Source organism: Dipodomys ordii, unplaced genomic scaffold (assembly GCF_000151885.1).
Source record: "Dipodomys ordii isolate 6190 unplaced genomic scaffold, Dord_2.0 Scaffold95, whole genome shotgun sequence".
In the NCBI taxonomy this organism is placed as follows: Eukaryota; Metazoa; Chordata; class Mammalia; order Rodentia; family Heteromyidae; genus Dipodomys; species Dipodomys ordii.
Window position 1 is genome coordinate 5,243,190 of NW_012267311.1, and position 21,077 is coordinate 5,264,266.

Genomic DNA, 21,077 nt, shown 5'->3' on the forward strand with positions numbered 1-21,077 from the left:
AAGGCTCTTCTCCCTTCAATTTTATGGGAAGAACATTTTCATTATAAAACTTCCTCCCAGGCCCTCCTCTGGCAGCCCGATTAGCCCGGAGAAGGAATCAGGGGATGACCCATCTAACAGAACTTCTTCGCTCCCCATTAATTTTATTATTTATACCCTACTTTAAAACTTTATTGAAGCAACTCCCTGCACACCTGACCAGAGCCCTTCTGACAACTAGCAAGTGGTACCTCCCTTGTCAAGGGGTTTATATATTTGTTACCTGAATGTGTTGAATTTGGAAAATTTGCCTTGGAGAGAAAAAAAAAAAAAAGCTAACTCCAATGTCAGCGTTCATCACCACTTTAAAAAAAAAAAAATAAAAGAAATGTGGAAGATTCTCACGTTACCCTTTTGTGAAATGCATGTGGACCTGACAGCTCAGAATGAGGCCCCTGAAAACCCTGAGGCATACCATACTTTGAACCCCTCTACTCCCATGCAAATTGTTTGGGTAGATCTGACCCATTTTAAATCCAAACTGCCAGACCACTGGCAGGCCTGGTGAGGCCTTGTGTGTTGCCATTTTGTTCTTAAACCTCACGTGTTCGGATCTGTCTCTTTCCAGCCTCCTAGAGGGACCCCCAAATCCAATCTAAATGTCTCAAATTTACCTGTTTTGTCTTTTATACATATAAATAGCTGCATTTCCACTCTCTCTTTGTTTCTCATTTTCATTTGGTTCTAATATCTGCATGTAAATGTCGGAAAATAGCATCTGTAATTGGAGATTATGAAGTATGGCCAGCTCCTGACAGGCTGCTAAGGAAGATGGATTATCCTCATTTTTCTGTAAATTTTGTCAATTTTGGAATTCATAAGCTATCAACACTGATCAAAATGGGACTTCACAGCTGTGTCAAAAGAGAGAGAGAGAGCAGGAACAAGCAGAGGCGAGTGCACGCAGAAGCTGGAGTGGTTGTATGGGTGCAGCAGATTGGATACCCAGCGTCATCGTGGCCACCCTCAAATTCTGTCCCCTCCCATCTACACTGGCTGCTCCCTCAGCATGAGCCCTAGTCTCCTGACTAAATCAAATAGCTAAATCACAAGACTGGAAGGCCACAAATCCTCCAAGGCACTCACTCAAACCCGGACTTAATTTATTGCCAGGCACTGCCTTCTTTATTTATCCTGAGAAGTCTGTGGCTGCTTTTTCCCGGGCCTCCGAGATGTTCTACTCCTTCCAGACCATCACGGCCCACTTGAGGCAATTGTGTTGGTCTCTCTCTCTCAATTTTCCCATTACTGGGAGTAAGTACTGTTGGGACTCTGTAATAGCCCGACTGCAGCCCATATCAATAACAGATGAGGTTTAATCGTCCAACACAAAAATTATTTAGGCGCAGTAAGGACATTCAATGTCATTTGCATAATGGCATTTCTATCGCACGCACCTAACCCGTCTTGCATAAACAAGGCCTTGGGACCATAAATAATAATAAATCATGACGTCTGCACGACTCTTGCGGTAATAGGAGCCAGTCTTTGTGGAAATTATTTCAGCAGGAAATGGGCACTGTAATTTTAAAGACATGTGGCACAGTGAGGTGCGGTAAATCACGCGTGTGCACACACCAACTCCAGGAGCAGACATGGGCCTTCCCCGAGCCCACAGTGACCTCCCCTGGGTGGCTGGAAAAGGAGGGCAGACCTCCAAGGGGAACTATCTGGGTCCTCTAGCATCTCAGCAAACAGCAGGAGAGAAAGGGCAGGACAGTCATAGCCCAGCAGGAGGCAGAATAGGACTTGGAGATGGGAAGGTGCCCAGGCCTTAGAGTCAGTAGCCATCTTTGCTCTAGAAGAATGGAGGCTCCATGAGGGAAGCAACTTTTCTCTGCTTTGTCTCCTGCTCTCTCCATGACACCTGGAGCAGTTTTTGACATTCAGCATTAGCCCTGGAAAGATCCTAATGCAATGGGAGAAGCTCCTGGACCTGCATAGAAGGACAAGAAAAACTCTGAGACCAGGCTAAGGGGATATGGACAGAGGTACATTCCCAGGGAGAATAGCACAGAAACCCTGAGACTACTAATTTGAGCAACAATGCCCAGGAAACTCTCAGCCTATTGGAGGCAGCTTTGGATTAAAAAAAAAAAAAGAAGAACTCAAGGAACAAGGTATGTTAATTCACACATGTAATATGAGCTTTTGGTCAGGTAAGGCTGGAGGCCAGTGCTGGCAATGAATCTGAACAAACAAGCCAAGTATAGTGATACATGTCTGTGATCCCAGATATCCAGGAGACATAAGCAGGAGGACCGTGGTCTGGGGCCAGCCCCCAAGCAAAATCTTGAGACCCTGTCCAAGAAAATAACTAATAAACTTGAATGTGGCTCAAGTTATAGAGTTCCTGCAGGTTGGGGAGGCAAATACATTGGGTAGGAATCCTAGTTTCCCTGTCCAACCCACCGCCTCATCCCTCCATGCCTCAACTTCCTCATCTGTAGAACAATCCAATAACAGTACTTATCACAGACTTGTTCTGAGCAATAAACCATAGACTGTGCAAAGTGACCAGCTCCTCATCAGTTTGTGCTCTCATTAGTCCACGTCAGGAAACGGCAAACACAAGTTCAAAAACAAGCTCTGTCTGTTACTAGTTTGTGATTTGGGACAAGCTACACACCAGCTTCCTCCATCCAAGAAAAGCAGAGTAAATTGGATCCCCACCTACTCCCAAGAGGAGCTGCGAAACAATTGGGGCTCTGCATGGGCAGGGTGAACATTAATGTTCCTCATGCATGTTAGGAAAGAAGGGAGAGCTTCCCCACACATGTCCAATGTCCTTTTGGGCCATTCCCAACCTCTGGCAATACCCTGAGGAGTTCCTGCTTTGCAGAAAAAAGTTCTGGCAGGATACACTCCAAACCAGCCACAGTGTTGCTTCTGGGAGGAAGCAGAAGTTTACAAGGGAAGTGGTAGTATGTAGTGAGATTTTTAAAGCTGGTAAGGTGTCATTACCACTGTCTGTACATGCTGCTTCCTCACAGGATGCCAAAAGCTGGAAAATGCTGACAGACCAGGAGCAAAGAGCCAATGTAACCATTCACAAAGCTGTCATTTGTCTCCCAAAGCAACGAAGGAAAAACAGCACTTCGTGTTCTGTGCACTCCAGCCTTTGTGGCCTGAGTAGAGTTTGTCTACGCAGCACAATGTTCTGGGTATGGTGTGGCACCCTCAGGATCGTGGGGGTTGTGGAGGAGGGGGCTCTGTGATCCCATCTTCAGCTTTGCATCTGTACCTTACCTTCAGCAGAATTTGGAAAGTTTGCTCAAAAGGCACATGTAGCCTAGAGTTCTGTTTTTAGTATTGTTACAACATTGATTTGCTAGTTTTGACAAATTGGCCATGGTTAAGTGAGACATTCACCTCAGGGAAAACTGAGTGAGAAGTATATGGGAACTTTCTCATCGTCTTTGCAACTTTTCTGTAAATTTTTAATGATTCTAAAATAGCAAAGGATATAAAACAAAGAAAGAAGCTGGACCTCACTATAGTGAGAGGAGAACAAATTAAATCTGTAATGAATTGGATTTAGAAGGTTGACATTATACAGCATGGCTTTGTGTGCATTATACTAGATAGATAGATAAATAGATAGATAGATAGAATATAGTACATATACATTATATAATTATATTAGTGTAAATTCCTAATATACATTCAATATACCGTATATTATGTTTTTAATTCATTATAATTAAATATTTAATTTAAAATAGGTAATTATAAAAATACAATTATAATAATATAATATTATTATTATACTAAATGATACACAATATACACAAACATATATAAAAAAGGCTTTCTGCTGGGCATGGTGGCTCACACCTGTAATCCTAGTTACACAGGAGGCTGAGATCTGAGGATCACAGTTCAAAACCAACCAGGGCAGGAAGTCTGTGAGATCCTTATCTCTAATTAACCACCAGAAAACTGATCATGGTGCTGTGGCTCAAAGTGGTAGAGCACTATCCTTGAGCTAAAGAGCTGAGGGACAGCACCTAGCCCTGAATTAAGCCTCACAACTGACAAGAGAGAGAGAGAGAGAGACTTTCCAATTTTATCCCCCTAGATCCCTACCACACCTCACACTCTGACCAATGAAACTAACCCCTTTCCCAGAGAAAACACATGCATGTGTTTCTGTGCTTCTACTTATCTTCTTCCCTCTACTTGTCATTGCTTGCTCACCTTCCTCCCCATTCACTTCATAAGCAACCCTCCAGATTATAAGTTCTGTGGGGTGAAATGCTGTATCATTCAGGCATTCTCAGAGAGCATAAATAATAAGTAACATCCTCAGAGTATGTCCCAGGAAACCAGTGGATTCCAGGATCAGGATGACTCCAAAGGCCTTATTCTTATGGACTTGCCATGTAGGTGGCACAGTGTAACCTAAGCAGGCGTGACAGCGGCACATGTCTCTGAGAACATAGTCCCATCTCTGCCTCTGGAAGGGATGCTCCTAGATCAGAGTCCGAATATAATAACCTCCTCCCTCCCTTTCCAGCAAATCTCAGAGGCCGGATTAACTCCTCTCTTGTCCTCTGTTCCACCAAAAAGAAAACATTAATGTACATGTTTGCAGGGGAAAATTCTAATAGTGTAACTGAAATTAATAATTTATTGCGAAGATTTCTTACCCTCTCTGGCAGAAGTTCTAAAAGTGATACAAATGGTTATTTTGATTGCATTAATGGGATTTTCCCCCTTGAAGTCTAAACTCATTTGCCTGTGTAATCTGTAGTCAGACAAATAGTAAAATTGGAGGAACCTAGGGAGAAGAAAGTTCCAGCAACTGCACAATACAGAGTTTCTGCCATTGCGAGCAGCTAGGGCCTCTAGACTAGCTCTCCTCCCCAACCCCTGTTCCCAGCCACTCTGCTTCCTATCTACCTCCCTCCCCACTCCACTTTGGCCTGTCTGCTTGGACTTTCCTGAACCCTTTTTCACCATGACCGAGATCTCTGCCCTGGGAACCTCAGGCATAGTGAAATGCGTCTTGATAAGTAGAGTAACAATAATAAAAGTAATATCTGAGTATCCCTTTGGGTTGGGTCCTTTGATAAGTCTTCTCCATCCCCTTTTCTTACTTATTTCATTTTATTTTTAAAATTTTATTTTGTGCACATTGGTATTGGGGCTTGAACTCAGGGCCTGGATACTGTACTTTTACAGTTAAAGCTGGTACTTTATCACTTGAGCCACAGCTCTACTTCTAGCTTTGGAGCAGTTAGTGGGATATAAAAATTTTATGGACTTTCCTGACCAGGCTTCAAACCACCATTTTCAGACATCTGGCTTCCTTCAAGATTTTCTCTTTGTCTTTGGTTTTCTATGCTTTGAATATGATACATCTCCATATCAGTATTTTTGTACTTATCCTGATTGAAGGTCTTTGAGTTTCCCAAATCTGTGGTTTAGTCTTTGACACTAATTTTCAAAAGTTCTCTGTCTTTCCCACTGTAACTATTTCATTCTCCCTTCTCTTGCATTAGTGTTACTCCTCATAAAATTATATCCCAGTTTTCTTGCTTTTGGTAGATTTTTGTGGATGTCTGTGGTGGTAGTGGTTGTGGTATTTTTAATTTTGTTTCTTTTGAATTTCATTTTAGGAACTTCCTCCTTTTCCCTCTCCTAGTCTTGCTCCTCTTCCTTCTTCTTCTTCTTCTTCTTTTTGGCTGGGAGTAGGTTTTGAACTGAAGGACCTGGTTGCTTATTAAATTTTCTTGTTCGTGGCTTGCACTCTACAACTTCAGCTGTGCCTGCAGTGAGGCATTTTGCTGTTTCATTGAAGATGGATGCTCACAAACTTTCCTGCCTGGACTGACTTTGAACTACAATATTCCAGGTCTCACCCTTCTGAGTAGTGAGGATATAGGCATGTGCCACCAGCACCTGATAGCTTGGAAATGTTTTTCTGACATATTTTCAATGTCACTATCTTTCAATATTGACATCTTTATTCTTTACAGGTGGTGTTCTACCCCTGATGAGCTCCCCAAAGGCACTCTTTATTTTGGTTACTATGTTTTTGCTTTCTGGAGTGTCCTTTGTCTTCTTCCTTAGAAATTCTGTCTCTGTGCTATATTACTCTTCTATTTTTGTATGGCATTTTTTTTCCACCACAGCCATTAAAATGTTACTCAAACTTACTTTAAATTCTCTAAGAAATCCAAATAATCCATCCTATCTAGTTCTGGTTCAGATGCTTACTTTGTGTATGCTTTGTTTTTCTTGCCTAATTTTTTGTTGAAGACTGCAGATGATACATTGACTATAAGAACTAAAATAAATAAGCTGTTAGCATGAATTTTTTGTTATTGTTTGTTATGGTACAGGATCTCATATTTGTTAGACAGGTACTCTACCTCTTGAACCTAATCACCAGCTCTTTTTTTGTCCAAGGCTGGCCTTCACCTGTGATCTTCCTACCTATGCCTCCCCCATATGGGATTTTAGATTATATTACCCTGCCTAGCTTATTGATTGAGATGGAGTCTTACTACTTTGTGTCTAAGCTGTGTCCAATCTCAATTTTTTTATTCCTCCTAAGTAGCTGCCATTATATCTTTAAAAACAACAAATGCAGGCTGGGAAGGTAGCTCAGTGGTAGAGCTCTTGCCTTGCATGCCTGAGGCCCTGGGCAGCACCACATAAGAAAAAAGAAAAAAAGCCGGAAGTGGTGCTGTGGCTCAAGTGGTAGAGCGCTAGCCTTGAGCTGAAGAGCTGAGGGACAGTGCCCAGGCCCAGAGTTCAGGCCCCACGACCAGACCCAAAACAGAAAACAAAAAACAAAAACAAAAACAAAACTAAACACTGATGGCTCACACCTGGAATCTTATCTACTCAGGAGGCTGAGATAGGATGATCCTGGTTTGAAGCCAGCCTGGGAAGGAAAGTCCAGAAGACTCTTATCTCTAATTAACTACTCAGAAAAAGCCAAAAGTGGTACTGTGGCTAAAGTGGTAGAGTGCTAGCCTTGAGTACAAAGAACCTCAGGGATAGCACCCATGCTCTGAGTTCAAGCCCCATGACTGGCAAATAAATAAATAAATAAATAAATAAACTAAAGGACTACAGGGTCTCACTAAGTAGTCCAGGCTAACTTTGAACTTAAGTTCTTTCCTCTGTCAGATCACTGAATTCTGGGATTACACGTTTGTATCCACCATATAGGGTTCTAATGTAAGATTCCATGCTAATCTGACAGTGTAGTTGTAACTGAATTTCCAAGCCTTTATAGATTTTGGAGCAGCTAGTTGTCCTGTGATGGCAATTCTTTGATGGGTCAAGAGAATCAAAACCTGTTGATTTTCCATCTGTTCAGCTCTGTCTCTTGTAAAGATGCGCATGACAATGTCTAAGTCTCACTTGTCAGTGCTGAAATTTCTTTACTGACGTACATTATTTAGCAGCTCAGCAAAAGTCTGTGAGTGGTTAACCCTCCCCTGTTTTTATCTGAAAATGTTTTCATTTACCTTTACTATCTTATTTTATGATCATGTATCTAATTATAAGTGGACTGTTACAGGCCAGAGGTGGAGGCATATGTTTATAATCCCACCATGCGGGAGGCAGAGATGAGAGGATTGTGGCTCAAGGATAACCCTAGGCAAAAACCACAAGACTCTACCTGAAAAAATCACAACTGAAGCAAATAAAGATCTGGGTGAGTGGTTCAGGTAGTAAAACACTTGCAAGAGGCCCTGAGTTCAAACCCTACCATATTTTGTATCTTTTAATGAGTTGACATTCTTTATATTAATGAAGTCACACTTTTCACATACTCCCTCTATTGATAGCACTTTCTGTCTTTCAGTATCTACAGAAAAGCAAGGCTCTTACCCTATTCTTTTCTAAGAGTGCTTTGCATGGCTGCTGGGTGCCGGTGGCTCATGCGTGTAATCAATCCCTAGCTATTCAGGAGGCTGAAATCTGAGAATCAAGATTCAAAACCGGCCAGGCAGGAAAGTCCATGAGACTCTTATTTCCAGTTAGGCACCAAAAAAGTGGAAATTAGAGCTATGTCTCAAGTGGTAGAACACTAGCCATGAACATAAAAGCTAGCCTTAAGCACAAAAGCTCCGGGACAGATCTTAGACCCTGAGTTCAAGCCCTAGGACCAACACTTCCTCTTTAGTTGCTTTTATCATTTTCCAGTTGTCTTTGATGTTCTTCAAATTCACTATAGTTTGTCTATATACTTTTATTTAACTTGCTTGGCATTGAATATTTCTGTTCCATCAAGTCCTTAACCATGGTTTCTTTATTTTTTTTTCCTCTCTCTGTTTTTTTGTGCAAGTCCTGGGACTCAAGCTCAATCCTGGGTGCTATCCCTGAGCTTTTCTGCTCAAGGCTAGAGCTCTTCCACTTTCAGCTTTCTGTGTGTTTAATTGGAGATAAGATTGTTAGGGACTTTCTTGCCCACACTGTCTTCTAACTTTGGTCCTCAGATCTCAGTCTCCTGAGCAGCTAGGTTTATAATCATTTCTTAAAATATTGCCTCTCTTGTCTTTCTTTAATTTAATATTTCCAAGTCCAACTATGTTGAACTTTCTCATGACAGTTCCTTCCCAACTCTTTAGCTTTTTATACTATCTTCCAGGTAATTTCCTCAACTCTGTCTCCCATATCACCAATTTTCTGTTTAGCTATTTCTTATCTGGTACTTAATCTATAAACTGAAGCTTTAATTCTGATGGCTGTAATTTTTATTTCTAGAAAGTTTATTTGTTTCTTTTTCTAATGTGCATCTTCTGTTTTCATAGTGGTCTGTTCTTTTATAGTAGGTTCATATCTCTAATGATTTCATAGTCTCTTCCAAATTGTCTCCTAGATTCTTAGAGTACTGATCCTCTGGTTAAGAGCTGTGAGCTCCTATTTAGTAGTTATCACTCACTCTGTAAGCATATGGTACATACTGCATACTGGATTATGGAAGGACCCAGATGATACCTTTTTAAATGCTTCTAGAAGGCATCCAGGGATTTTGCTCATATAAGTCAAATTTTTATATTAATTTCTATTCTTGGGCCTGTTAAAGCATGACATGATGTGAAACAGCACACCTATATATAGTACAGGCTTAGGATTTTAACTGTTCAAGGAAAACCTTTATTTTTCTGGAGTCCCACATGGAATGAAGTTTCCTTACTACATCTTGGCTTGTAGATGAGCCTGACCTAGTGCCCAGTTCTTGGACAGTGAAGGCCTCCCAGTGTCAAGTTGTTTGCATGGTTTCAGTCCCAGCTCCTGTGTCATATTGGTCTAAACTCACATGTTCTGTCCTAATATCAGCATCAAACCCTATCCCCTGTTCAACTACTGTCCTGCGCCACCAAGACAGTTGCTCATACATTTAAAAGGTCTGGTCCTTAGCTCTCTCTTCATTTCCAGTTCCTGAGTTCCCACTTTCTTTCATCCTAAGATACACTTTGTCTTTTATTTTTACATTGATCCAGTATTTCCATTGTTAATAACCATCAGAAATCTGTGTCCTTTAAAAGAATAATAATTTATAACCTAATAAAGGTTTTAATTGTTTTTAAGAGCTTTGTGAATAGCCAGATTCCTTAAGGCACATTTGTAATGTACCCTCAAAATCAAAGAAGCTATAGGACCAGAATTATCTATCCTCTTTTCTTTTTGTCATTCCAAGTACTGCTTAGCCTTGTCTGAGGGAACAGTCTGTACCTACAGTCACTCCTCACATAGTCCCTTCAGCTGCAGTGATTGTCATTACTGTATGCCACACAGCACAGCACAGGTGGTCAATGTCACTGACATGGCAGATCTGTAAAAATTTCTTGGATGAATGAATGAATAAATGAATGAAAGAATATCCCAGCAAGGTGCAGGCAGCTCCTTGACAATTTATTTGTAATCTTTAAACCCCACATTCACAGAATTTGCCTGTCATCAGAAAGAGTGGAACAGACAGGAGGAAAAACTGTAAACACATCAAAATAAAAATAAGAGATGGACTTCCAACTAGATTTCCCCGCCACCTAGAATGTGAGAGCTGCATTGGATCTCCAGAAAAAGTCAGTCCTGCCCAATACCTCAAATGCAAACTGTGGTCCAAAGAGATAAGTTCAAGACACATCACTGCAATTTTTTAAATCCTCCAAACATTTCTCAATCTTGTGACACGGGCACAATGATTCTGGAAAAGTATCCTAGTGCTCAAATCATAAAAAGACAAGGAATGCTCAATTGTTTAGAAGATATTTTCAAAGCTTCTTAGGAACAAATAGGCATCCCCAAGTAAATCTCCAGGCAGCAAAGCAAAGAAGCATTTGCATTACATGGCATACACCTATAATCCCAACTACTATAAAAGCCAAAGCGGGACAATCATGAGTTCAGTGCCAGCCTAAAAAAAGTTAGCAAGACTCTATCTCAAAAATGAAATACAAACCAGAGGTAGGGAGTACATGGCTTAAGTGAAAAAATGCTCATGAGCCTTGACAAGTTAAATGAAAACTAAAACCCAATAATGGTGCCTCACCAGTAGTGGCTCATGCCTGTAATCCTAGCTATTCATGAGGCTGAGATCTGAGGGTCACAGTTAGAGGCCAGCCTGGGCAGAAAAGTCCATGAGACTCCTATCTGTAATAAAATACTCAGAAAAAAACTGGAAGTGGCACTGTGGCTCAAGCGGTAGAGTGTTAGCCTTATATACAAAGAGGGTCAGGAACAACACTCAGGCCAAGTTCAAGCTCCAGGACTGGGGCGGAGGGCGGGGGGAGAGATAAAGGGAGGGAGTAGAGAAAAATGGAAAGGGAGAGGGAGAGGGAGAGGAAGGGAGGGAGAGAGAAGGAAGAGAGAGAGGGAGGGAGGGAGGGAGAGTGGGAGGGAGGGAAAGAAGGAAGGAGGGAGGAGGGGGAAAGAAAACTAAGTATTGGTTTAGCATCTCAGTCTGTGGAAAGATGTTGTACCCCTCTCTCCTCACACTGGAAAGAACTAGAAAAACTCCTGGCCCCTCCTTCCTTGCCATGTGGGACCATTTTCACCACCTTTCTAGGTCCCTGCCCATGGAAGTTGTGGCTACTTCTGATCTTGGCTTACTGCTTCCCCTGTGACCTTGGCTGAGTCACTGTACCTAGCTCACCAGATCCCTTTGTCTTGTCTGTGCAAGAGGACAATAGGAGCTGTGATCTGGTGAGGAGATGGGCAAGGTCCTCTGCAAACTGAGCCAGGCATCTGGTAGCAGTGAATGTACAGTGACTACATCACTTACTACAGCCTCAATTAAGACTCAGTGCATTCCTCAACAAGTTGTCATGTTGAAAACGAACTTTACAACTTTGGTGGGGGGGGGGAGGATTAGGTAGGGGAGCCTGGGCGGGGGAGGCTGGGAAGGGATGGGAAGGGGAAACAATGGAGGAGGCCACAATGCTTGATAAGAAATGTACTCATTATCTTGCCCATCTCTGTACAGTATTTTCACAATAAAAAATAAATAAAAATTAAAAAAAACTAAACATAAGATTACCCTATAATCCAGCAATACCACTCCTGGCCATCTACCCAGAATATTACAAGTCTTGATGCAGTAAAGATACATAACCATGTTCATTGCTGCACTATTCACAATAGCCAAATTATGGAAGCCAAATTATAGGTGTCCTACCATAGATGAGTGGATCAAGAATATGTGATACATATATACAATGGAATTTTACTCATCTATTAGAGTGAAAATACTGTCATTTGGAGGGAAATGGATGGACCTAGAAAAATTATGTTAAGTGAAGTAAAAAAAAGCTCAGAAAGACAAACAGTGCACGTTTTCCCTCAGATCTGAAAGTTAGATCTAAAATGCAAACATACATGATAACATATACAGAGTTTTATGCATACACACAAAAACTGAGTAAAGAATGGTATACTTAGGGGAGGAATCTAAAGGTATAACTCCTCGGAACAACTAATGAACTACATTTTTTAAAAATGAATACATGCCAGGCACTTGGCTCATACCTACAATCCTAGCTACTCAGGAGGCTGCGATCTGAGGATCATGGTTCAAAATCAGCCCAGGCAAGAAAGTCCATGAGACTCTTCTCCCCAATAAATCGCTGCAGTTCAAGTGGTAGAGTGCCAGCTTTGAGCACAAAGAGGCTCAGTGACAGCACGCAGGCCCAGAGTTCAAGCTCCAGTACCAGCACACACACACACACACACACACACACACACACACACACACACACACACAATGAATACCAGGAAGCAGCAACATGTTTGGGGGGAAAGGTAAGAGGAGGGCATGTGAAAGAAGGGAGGAAGGGTGAGCAGATGCAGTCATTATATTCATTGTACATAAGGTAAAAATTGAACTATGTAACTTGAAGTTAGGGATGGGAGGGTGGGAAAATGGAGGAGAAAGATGGAAGGGATGGCATTGATCAAGATGTACTATATTCATAACCTGACAAAGGGAACTATAACCTTCATACAATCACATCATCATCACCATCTTCATCATCATCATCATCATCATCATCATCACCACCACCATCATCATCATCTTTAAAAGACTGCATCATGAGCTCTGGCAAGACAAAGGTGAGTACAGACCAATGTGTCTGTGCAGGCTTCCTAGTGAAGGCAGGACTCATGCTGGACAGGTGAGATTGAGACACCATACAGAGAAGTAGTGAGCAGAGCTCAGAATTTGAACAACTTTAAGAAAGTAATAGGACACAAGTGATTTTTTTCTTTCTTGCTATTGTTTGTAACGTATTTGTAAGGTACCATATGATTTTTTTGATGCTTTGTATGTCCCTCCCCCATGATATGATCCCTGTTTTCACTGTATTTGATGTCAGTATAATTTGAGGAGGGGAAAAGGGAAAAAACAAATTGTTTAAATAGGGATACAGGTTGACCCATTGCAACAATGAGATGTACAAGACGCTATGTCGAAAAACGAACTTTACAATTTAGGCAGGGGTCGGGGGAGTGTAGTTGTGGATATGGGAGGGAAGGGATGGTAGGGGAAAAACAAAGGAGGAGGCAACAATGCTTAATAAGAAATGTACTCATTACCTTGTTCATGTGATTGTAACCCTTCTGTACAGTATTTTCCCAATAAAACACTGATTTTAAAAAAATAAAGTAATAGTAAATACCCGCAGTACCAGAGATAATGAGTCAGAAGGTTCACCTAGGTCTCTCTTGGCCTGCAGATACTGTCCAGCTCAATTTCAGAGAATTCTAGAAAAATTGAGAAGGTGTGGAGGGACTATTTGGGTATTCAAATCAGATTTCCAAATCAATCTCCTCAAGATTGGCAAAGATTCAAAGTCCATCCAGGTCCTAACTCTTCTTGTCCATAAAAGCCAAGCATCCCAGATCCTGTACAAGGTATGGGATCCTTTCAGCCTTTGGTCTAGGAGATCTAGGAAGGCAAATTCTGCAGGCCAGATGCCTCCAGCCATGAGCATTCTCTATTTACCATGATGTGGTATATAAATATCAAAATGGTCAGCACTGTGGTATGACAAAGACTAAAAAGTCTGAACAAAGGCATGTCTGCATTATGTCTGTTTCTTTAAGCTCCAAAACATAGGGTTTCCCTTTCATGGACACTGCACAATATCCCTCATTAGAGAAGTCATAGACAAACTATGATGTTCTCATCTTCCTCAGAAGTGGAGGCTGAAGGACAGATGAGAGTGTCTGAGGTCCATGCCAACCGATAAAACCTTCTCCAACTGTAGGGAGGGGGCATTCCCCTAGGGTATATTTAGATAGCAGAGATCTCAAGTCCCCAAGAACCTTGAGTGGGAAAATCCAGGAAGAGCTTCCCTGTGCACCTGTGGGTTTCCTAGCTTAGGAGGGGCTGTTAGGAAGCTGCATTCCTGAGCAGTGATCACAGCAGCCCCACCACTGCAAAATACACTGACTACTAGCACATGACATAGAGCCCTGTAAAACCCACAGCAAAAATTCTAAAAGTACTAGGGAGTACCATAACCACTGATTGACAGCCCCCACCAGAAACTATGTGAAAATTCCTTTTTTGGTTTAAGTGTCAGGGGAGAAAAATAGCCAATTTGTCCCTGGTAGACAACCAGCAATACACAAATTACTGTTTCCTGTTCTCTTTGACCGCAAGAAGCTCAAAACCAAATTACCATTCAACTGCTGTAAACCTGGGGTCCTGGCTAGGGACTGAAGTAGGTGGGAATAGGTTAAGAAACAGAGAGGAGAGAAGCAGTGCATTGTGGGGCCATTATTCCTGATCAAATGCTACAGACTATACCAACTCTGACAAAGCAGATAGCCATTTCTGAGGGTATGGTGATATTTCCATAGCAATCAATAGCCTCCTGGTTCCCCAATCACCCAAGTTACTTCAGAGCAGCTGGAATAATCTTCCAATCTATTATATCGGATCCTGCTATTTCCTGCTTTATAATCTTGTGGAAGCATCTTACCCTCAGGATAAAACCTAAGGCACTGGTCTTGGCCCTGGCCCCCAAGTTAGTTCGCATCAACCTTCTCTACCCCATTAACTGCATTTCATGCCACTTCTTGCCTTCCATGCTCACTAGCCCACAGGACATCTTTTGGTTACTGTATCAAGGTCTTTCCAATTTTAGGCCTTTACATAGGCTGTTCCCTCTGCCTGGGAAACTGTCCCTACCTCTCTTCACCACCTTTACCTTCAAGGTGTCATCCTCAGAGAGATGCTCCCTGACCCTATCAAAGAGTTCTCACTCTCTACTCGCATCACATCCTAGTCTTCTCCTCAAAGCACCATTACTCTATAATTATCATTAATAACACCATTTTGCTGGTAGTGCGTTAATGTCTGTCTCCATCGCTATGAAGTAAATTCTGGGACCCACATCTGTCTTTGTTACTGCCAGTCTCCTCAGAACTTAACACAGTACCTGGCACAGAATTAGTAACTATTTGCTGAAGTCAATCAATTAATCAACCAATAAACTAGTAGATGTGGACACCAGTGGAGGGCAAAGAATGGACCCCAAAGGGGTGTCTGTACTTACAAGAAGCAGGGGATGGAGATTGAGGTGTACTTACTAACCACATCACTTGGGGCTCTTCTTCATCTTTTCCCTATCTCAGTCTCCCTATCTGCTGTATGAACATAGTTGATGGTCTATTCTGCCTTGGGGAGCTATTGTCAGTTAGGATGCTATGTAAGAGTTTGTTGGTGTTCAGGTATTTATCATGCTCTGCCAGACCTGCCCTGCTACTGGCTATAGCACTTATTGATAGGACATGAGTGTGTTTAATCCCCCCAGAGGGACCAGGTACTGAATGCCCAGGCAGAGGGTATTGGGCATTGTCTGCAAGCATTAAAGCTGACACCAGCCACTGATATCCAGACCTCTGGCCATGACATCCTCATCAGAAACCCCAGCCTGCTCAATCTGTCATACCTTGAAGCCATACGTTGGCCTCCCAAGTCCCTGTAGCCTCCAGCTTTATGCCCAGGGCCACAGCCATGGTGGCCAGTGATGATGTACCCTGCCTACACTAGCAAGGATTCCAGGTTTGCAGGATGGGGGAACTTCCCTCCAGTGTCCTACCCATGTTTTATTTAAAAAATCTGTTATCTCCTCTTTTCCTTCCCTTCTTTCCAATGGTCTTTTCTCACTCTTCCTATCATAAGATAGGAAGATTTTTTCCAGTCAAAAGGGCTTTGACATTTAGCTAATCAAGCTCACAATGGATCATTAAACTACCAATACAACATATGAGTGAAATACTAGAGTCTACTTGAATGCCTCCCGGGATGGGAAGCTCACTGCTTCATAAAGAGCCTTGGACCCCACTGTTTGAAAGTTGGGACATTCTCTTAGTCTATTTATCTCCAAGTCTTCCCTTCAGACCAAAAAGCCCCAATCTCTCAACTTAGTCATCCCTCCCAAGAAAGAATTTTTCATTGCTTCCTGGGTACACTCAACTTTGTCTAACAGAGTGTGGTTTGATGACCTGTGAAAGGAAGACAAGATGAGAGGAAGAAAAGCAACTTGGACTGTCACTGTCCTAGACCTCGGTCTAACTCTTCCAGAGACTGCTGTGGTTCAAGGGGAAGCCCCAGATCTCCTAACTCAAGCTCACCTCCCAGGATAAGTAGGTTGAACACACACACACACACAAACACACACACACAGACACACACACACACACGCACACACACTGAGGAAACTGTCTCCTTCTAAAAATCAGTAGTCAGCCTGGTCATGCTACAAGGTAGGGGGTCAGTGACTACCAGCCTGGCTCTGCTCTTGGTTTTACATGTTCCCTTCTGCTCTTGGCCAAGGCACTGCACCAGCTCACTGGGCCCTGGATGATAGGAATACTTAGGATGATAGAATACTTAGAGGAGCAAGTAAGGTTCTCCATAGCCTAAAGTAGAAACTATGATAAGCAATGAATATAGAACACCTCTGGCATTTAATATGGCTTTGATAAAAGCTCAGTGCAGGTATAAACTCCCATACTACCACTCCTCTAGATCTCTGCCTGAGCCATTCCTTCTACCTTAATCTCTCTCCAGCCAATCTTATCATCTCCACAGATCTGAATCCTGCCAGCCCTACAGTCACCTAATCCAGGAAACCTTTTCCTTTTCCAACTGGACATGTCTGTCTCCCCACCCCTTCTTTTGTCTCCTCTACCTCCCTGTAGTGGGACACAGACCCATTCGTGAGAGAAACAAGCTCCCTGAAGGCAGAAAGCATCATCCAGAGCTTCATCTATCTCCTGCAGTACCTGGCTCCTTGCGGGAACTGTTGAGGCCATCCCTGCTGGCCAAGCTCTGTTATTCTGGGCAAATAAATGCAAGCCAGCCTAGAGAAACACCACCACTCAGAGGGCTAAGCAGCTCATCAGAGCAGGAGACATTTCTGGTGGCTTTCTCTGTCAGACAAGGGACAGACCTTTTCCTGGTTTAACCCCGTCACCTTTGAACTTCCTGGGAGGTCAACAGTCCTTTCCCCTTCCCCAGCTGTCTCTCTGTCTCTAGCCCTATGGGAGAGAGGGCCCTGGGCCCATTCCATTTTGCACCCGTATTGATCTGTTGGCAGCAATGGGCTGGATAATTAGCCAGGAATTAGGGTTTCTATTACAGCCAGGAGGCTGCTCCAGCTGATTTATCACCTGAATAATTTACTGTGATTGAAAGGAAATTAAAATGAACTCCATTTGACAACTGTGAGCTTTTATGGGCTTTAGTGAAGGCTCAAAAGCCAGATTAATAGCCTGGTGTTGGTTAATAGTCTGCCGAGGGTAAATACTGCAGTCTGCTTGCACTCTGCGGCCTTCCTGTGGTGGCCGGAGGAGGGACCCGCTCCACCAAAGCCAGTACCCATGACAGCCCAGCCAGCATCAAGGCAAGTTTTACTGAAACAAATTCTACTACTGCGGTGTCAGCAAACACACACACACACACACACACACACACACACATACCACCACCACCACCACCACCACCACCACCTACATATACACGCAGGCTATGCACACATTCACCACCATTTGTCCCTTCACCCCACCCCACCCCACCCCAAGTTGATTTTTACTCACTCTCCATAAAGGGAAAACAGAATTGCTTTTTCAATAACCATTTGGAAAAAGGAAGTGTTTCAAGGTTTGGAAAGTTTCTAGCCATTACTACTGAATAGATTTTTTCCATGCTGTTTTCCATTTTTCATCTGAAACACTCACCTAGCTGCCTAGGTGCCTCTGTGGCACAAACCTCTCAGGGAATGGCTGTGAGAGAGCAAGCATGACCACTTGACTAGTTCACTGGACTGAGGAGCATGAACTGTCGGGGGCCCTCCTGGCTGCTCCTTAGTCCTGGGGAATAAGTGGTATAGTACTGTGAGTAGTATAGTATTGCCCATAGGAGTGGGTCTCTATTAACATCTGCCACCAGGGCAAAAGGTTTAGCAAGTTTCTCTATGACAGCCCAAGCCAGGGCTACACACACAAGGCAGAACTGGGAAAAGCAGTAAGATGAGGAGGCTCTAAGTTCCCATTAGTGACGAGCAGAACCCCAGCATGTCTCTGAACAGGAATGCTTCTCCAGGGAGATGGAGTAGGTAATTCAGCAGATTGTGACCTCCCTAAGCCAAGGGAGGACCCTGAGAGTTCTGGAACATCCCACAGGCTCTGCCTTCAGAAGGCCACCTGCATGTTAGCAGATCCCCGCAGCCACAGGGGCCTATGGCACCACTTTACACAATATGGGACAGAAGGTTCAAAGTCTGATTCCAGCTCTGTGGCCCCTATAATCCTGAAAATGGGGTGAACAATCCAGAGAGATGTTCTAATCCACTCAAGGGGGAATCACAAACTGCCCAGCCTGCTTAGCCAGCATGTCAATGAAAGAGCCAATGAAAGGTTACATGTGAAAGAACTTTGAAAAGTGACAGCTATCAACATGTGTAAGGAAGATCTCTGTGGTCACTGTAGGATGCTATTGCTGTCACCTCCAACCATGATAACTAAGACCATCGCTATGAAAAGCAAGGTCCAGATAAAGCACCTTGTTCAACCTAGCAGAGCCAGGACTAAATCAAGCCAGCAGAACCTCCACCCAGGCCTCTAGGCCCCAGAGACACATAAGCTCACGTAGCTTGATGTGTATGCGAATGAAAGAAGTAGGCAGCCTCCACAGCCCGCAGCTCAGGGCCTCCTTCCCGTGTCACCTCCATGCCACTCTGGGGCTCACAAGGCAGATCCCATGGGCAGGAGGAGACTCAAGGAACCTGTACCCTTGACCTGCATCCTTGCTCATCTGCAGCCCCTTGCTCCTGCCATCATTTGTCCAGATTGATTGGGAACGGGGTGTGAGGGTATGTCATTCATAGTCCAGTGCCTGTGTGTGAACAGGCCAGCTCCACAGCCTCACCTTCCATCTCTCCTCATTACCACATGCCATTGGGAGGTGACACAGATTAACCAGAAAACACTGAGTCAGTCATTATCGTTCAGATTGTTCAGTCTGCCTGCTGGCCCCGCCTCAGAGCTCACAGAGAGACAGGCTGGTGACATGCCCGCAACACTCTGAAGGACACTGCTAGAAAAAAGTCCTCACCAAACTTGTAATGCAGGGCTCTTTCCTGTCCTTCAGGACCACAACCATGTCCCCTCCTCAGTACCCTCGCTCTTGATACTCCTAATTCTTTCTCTCAACACTGCATCAGGACCCATAGAAACTACACTCTTGTTCATGGCCTCCAAGTTCATGGCAGGCTGCTCCTGTGAACTATGGGCAGAGCTGGCACCTGATTCATCCTCATCCCTCTTATGACTGGCACTATGCCAGGCCTGAATACAAGAAATATGTCTGAGTGAGTAATGAGAGAGTAAGTTGAATAAGACACATGGGTGGCTTCAGAACTCTTCTTCCTTCAGGTCAGCCTCACTGTCACTATGCAGTCTTTCCTAATATCTGGTGTTACGTGAAGCAGGTCTCTCAGAACCTCGGTTTCCTTGTGAATCTTGTGAAGTGCAGAGAATTTCTCTGACCCAAAATGACTATGTTCACCCTTCACCACATACTTCCTAAGCAGCTTCACACAGCTCTGTCCTCTCTCAGCCTCCAAACAATGAGAGAGTTGAAGGCTTGCTTCGCTTGTCCCTGCTAGCCCTAAAGTTATGTGATTATGACAAACTGTCATAAGATTGTAGCCTTAGAGGCCTTCCTTACTTCTCAGGACCCAGGAGAACCTCTAGACCTTCCTCTCCATGAGAGTTTACACAAATGGGCTACATTGCTTTAAATGTTCTGTGGGAAAATTCCAGGAGCATCATCTGATTAGCATTAAGGAGAGGCTCAGTGAAGCCAGTGCTGCCATCAGTACCGGCTGAGAAAGTGCTGGGGACAGTTATTGCTTATAGGCTCTGTCCCATTCAATAGATGGCTACTCTTAGCAGCTAGAACAATGTCTATGTTGCCCATGGCTATAAGGTGGCCCCCTGAGGACCTGGCATAGACAGGGCATCAGGAACTATTGTTCTGAATTGAACTTGGCATTTTTCTGACCATATTCAGGCCCTGAGATTTTTTTCAATAAGCTCTTTCAGTAAGATCTTGCTGGTCCCATCTATACAGGCAGTGACTGACTCCTCTGCACAGGGACAGCAAGCCAGTTATACAACAAGGGTCCTCTGGTTTTTTTCCCTCTCTTCTAATGCCCCGTAAAGGAGCTTGTCTAATGACAGACTTCTTCATTGCCGATTCCCTTGGATGTTACAGACTCTAATAGCATGTCAGGGTGATCTGACAGAAGGCCTGGCACTTTATGGCTGTGAGACACCCCCCAGGACAAATGGTGATTATATATTTGGAATATTACCCTGGATGATAGAAGAAAGACCCAAGACCACCTCAAGTGGCCCAGTGATAACTATACCCCCTGGTCCAGGGAATCCTGAGAAAGGACTATTGAGCAATGGCAGAGCAGTCAAACCAGTCACTTGCCCCCTGGCTGACCAGAGAAAGAGGTGCCAGAGACCACTGACCATTCCAAACAAGTCCCACTGGGATGTGGAGACTGGCCATGTTTGGCCAAGAACAATGAGAAGCCCATTCTGAGTAGCATCTCTCAAATGCCCCTGCCTCCAGGTAGCCAGCTGAGTGACCCAGGCCTGAACTATGGTGGCAGAAGCTGTGAGTGTGCATCATGAGCGTACCTGCTCTGGCTTGATGGGCTCCGTGGTGGTGAAGATGTCCGAGTAGTGCTGTCTCTCAAACACACGGTCCAGCACCTCTAGCTGCTGCTGCGTGAACAGGTCTCCCCGCATCTGCTTCCGGAGGAAATCTCTGCCTGGAAGTGAGTGGCCATTGGGCACCGGAGACTCTTGAATGCCTTTGATGAGTGTGAGAGAAGAAGGGTAAGGTAAGGTTACACAGCTTGCTAAAGGAACACAGCTTAGACCCTGAGACTTGGAAGAGATCCTGGCCACCCTCCAGCCCACTCCTTCCCATTGTTGTAATATCATCCACCAAAAGGACTTCAGCATAACTGAGC

At 43.7% G+C, this 21,077-nt stretch overlaps 1 protein-coding gene across 4 annotated transcripts in view; it reads right to left on the reverse strand.

The window, feature by feature from the left end:
- The window catches only part of Pax5 (paired box 5), a 173,769-nt gene that overhangs the window by 84,387 nt on the left and 68,305 nt on the right, over positions 1-21,077 (reverse strand). For all 4 annotated transcript variants that reach the window (XM_013026684.1, XM_013026681.1, XM_013026685.1 and 1 more), the window contains exon 6: positions 20,740-20,915. In XM_013026684.1, coding sequence (XP_012882138.1) covers positions 20,740-20,915 — 176 coding nt within the window. The remainder of the gene's footprint in view (positions 1-20,739; positions 20,916-21,077) is intronic.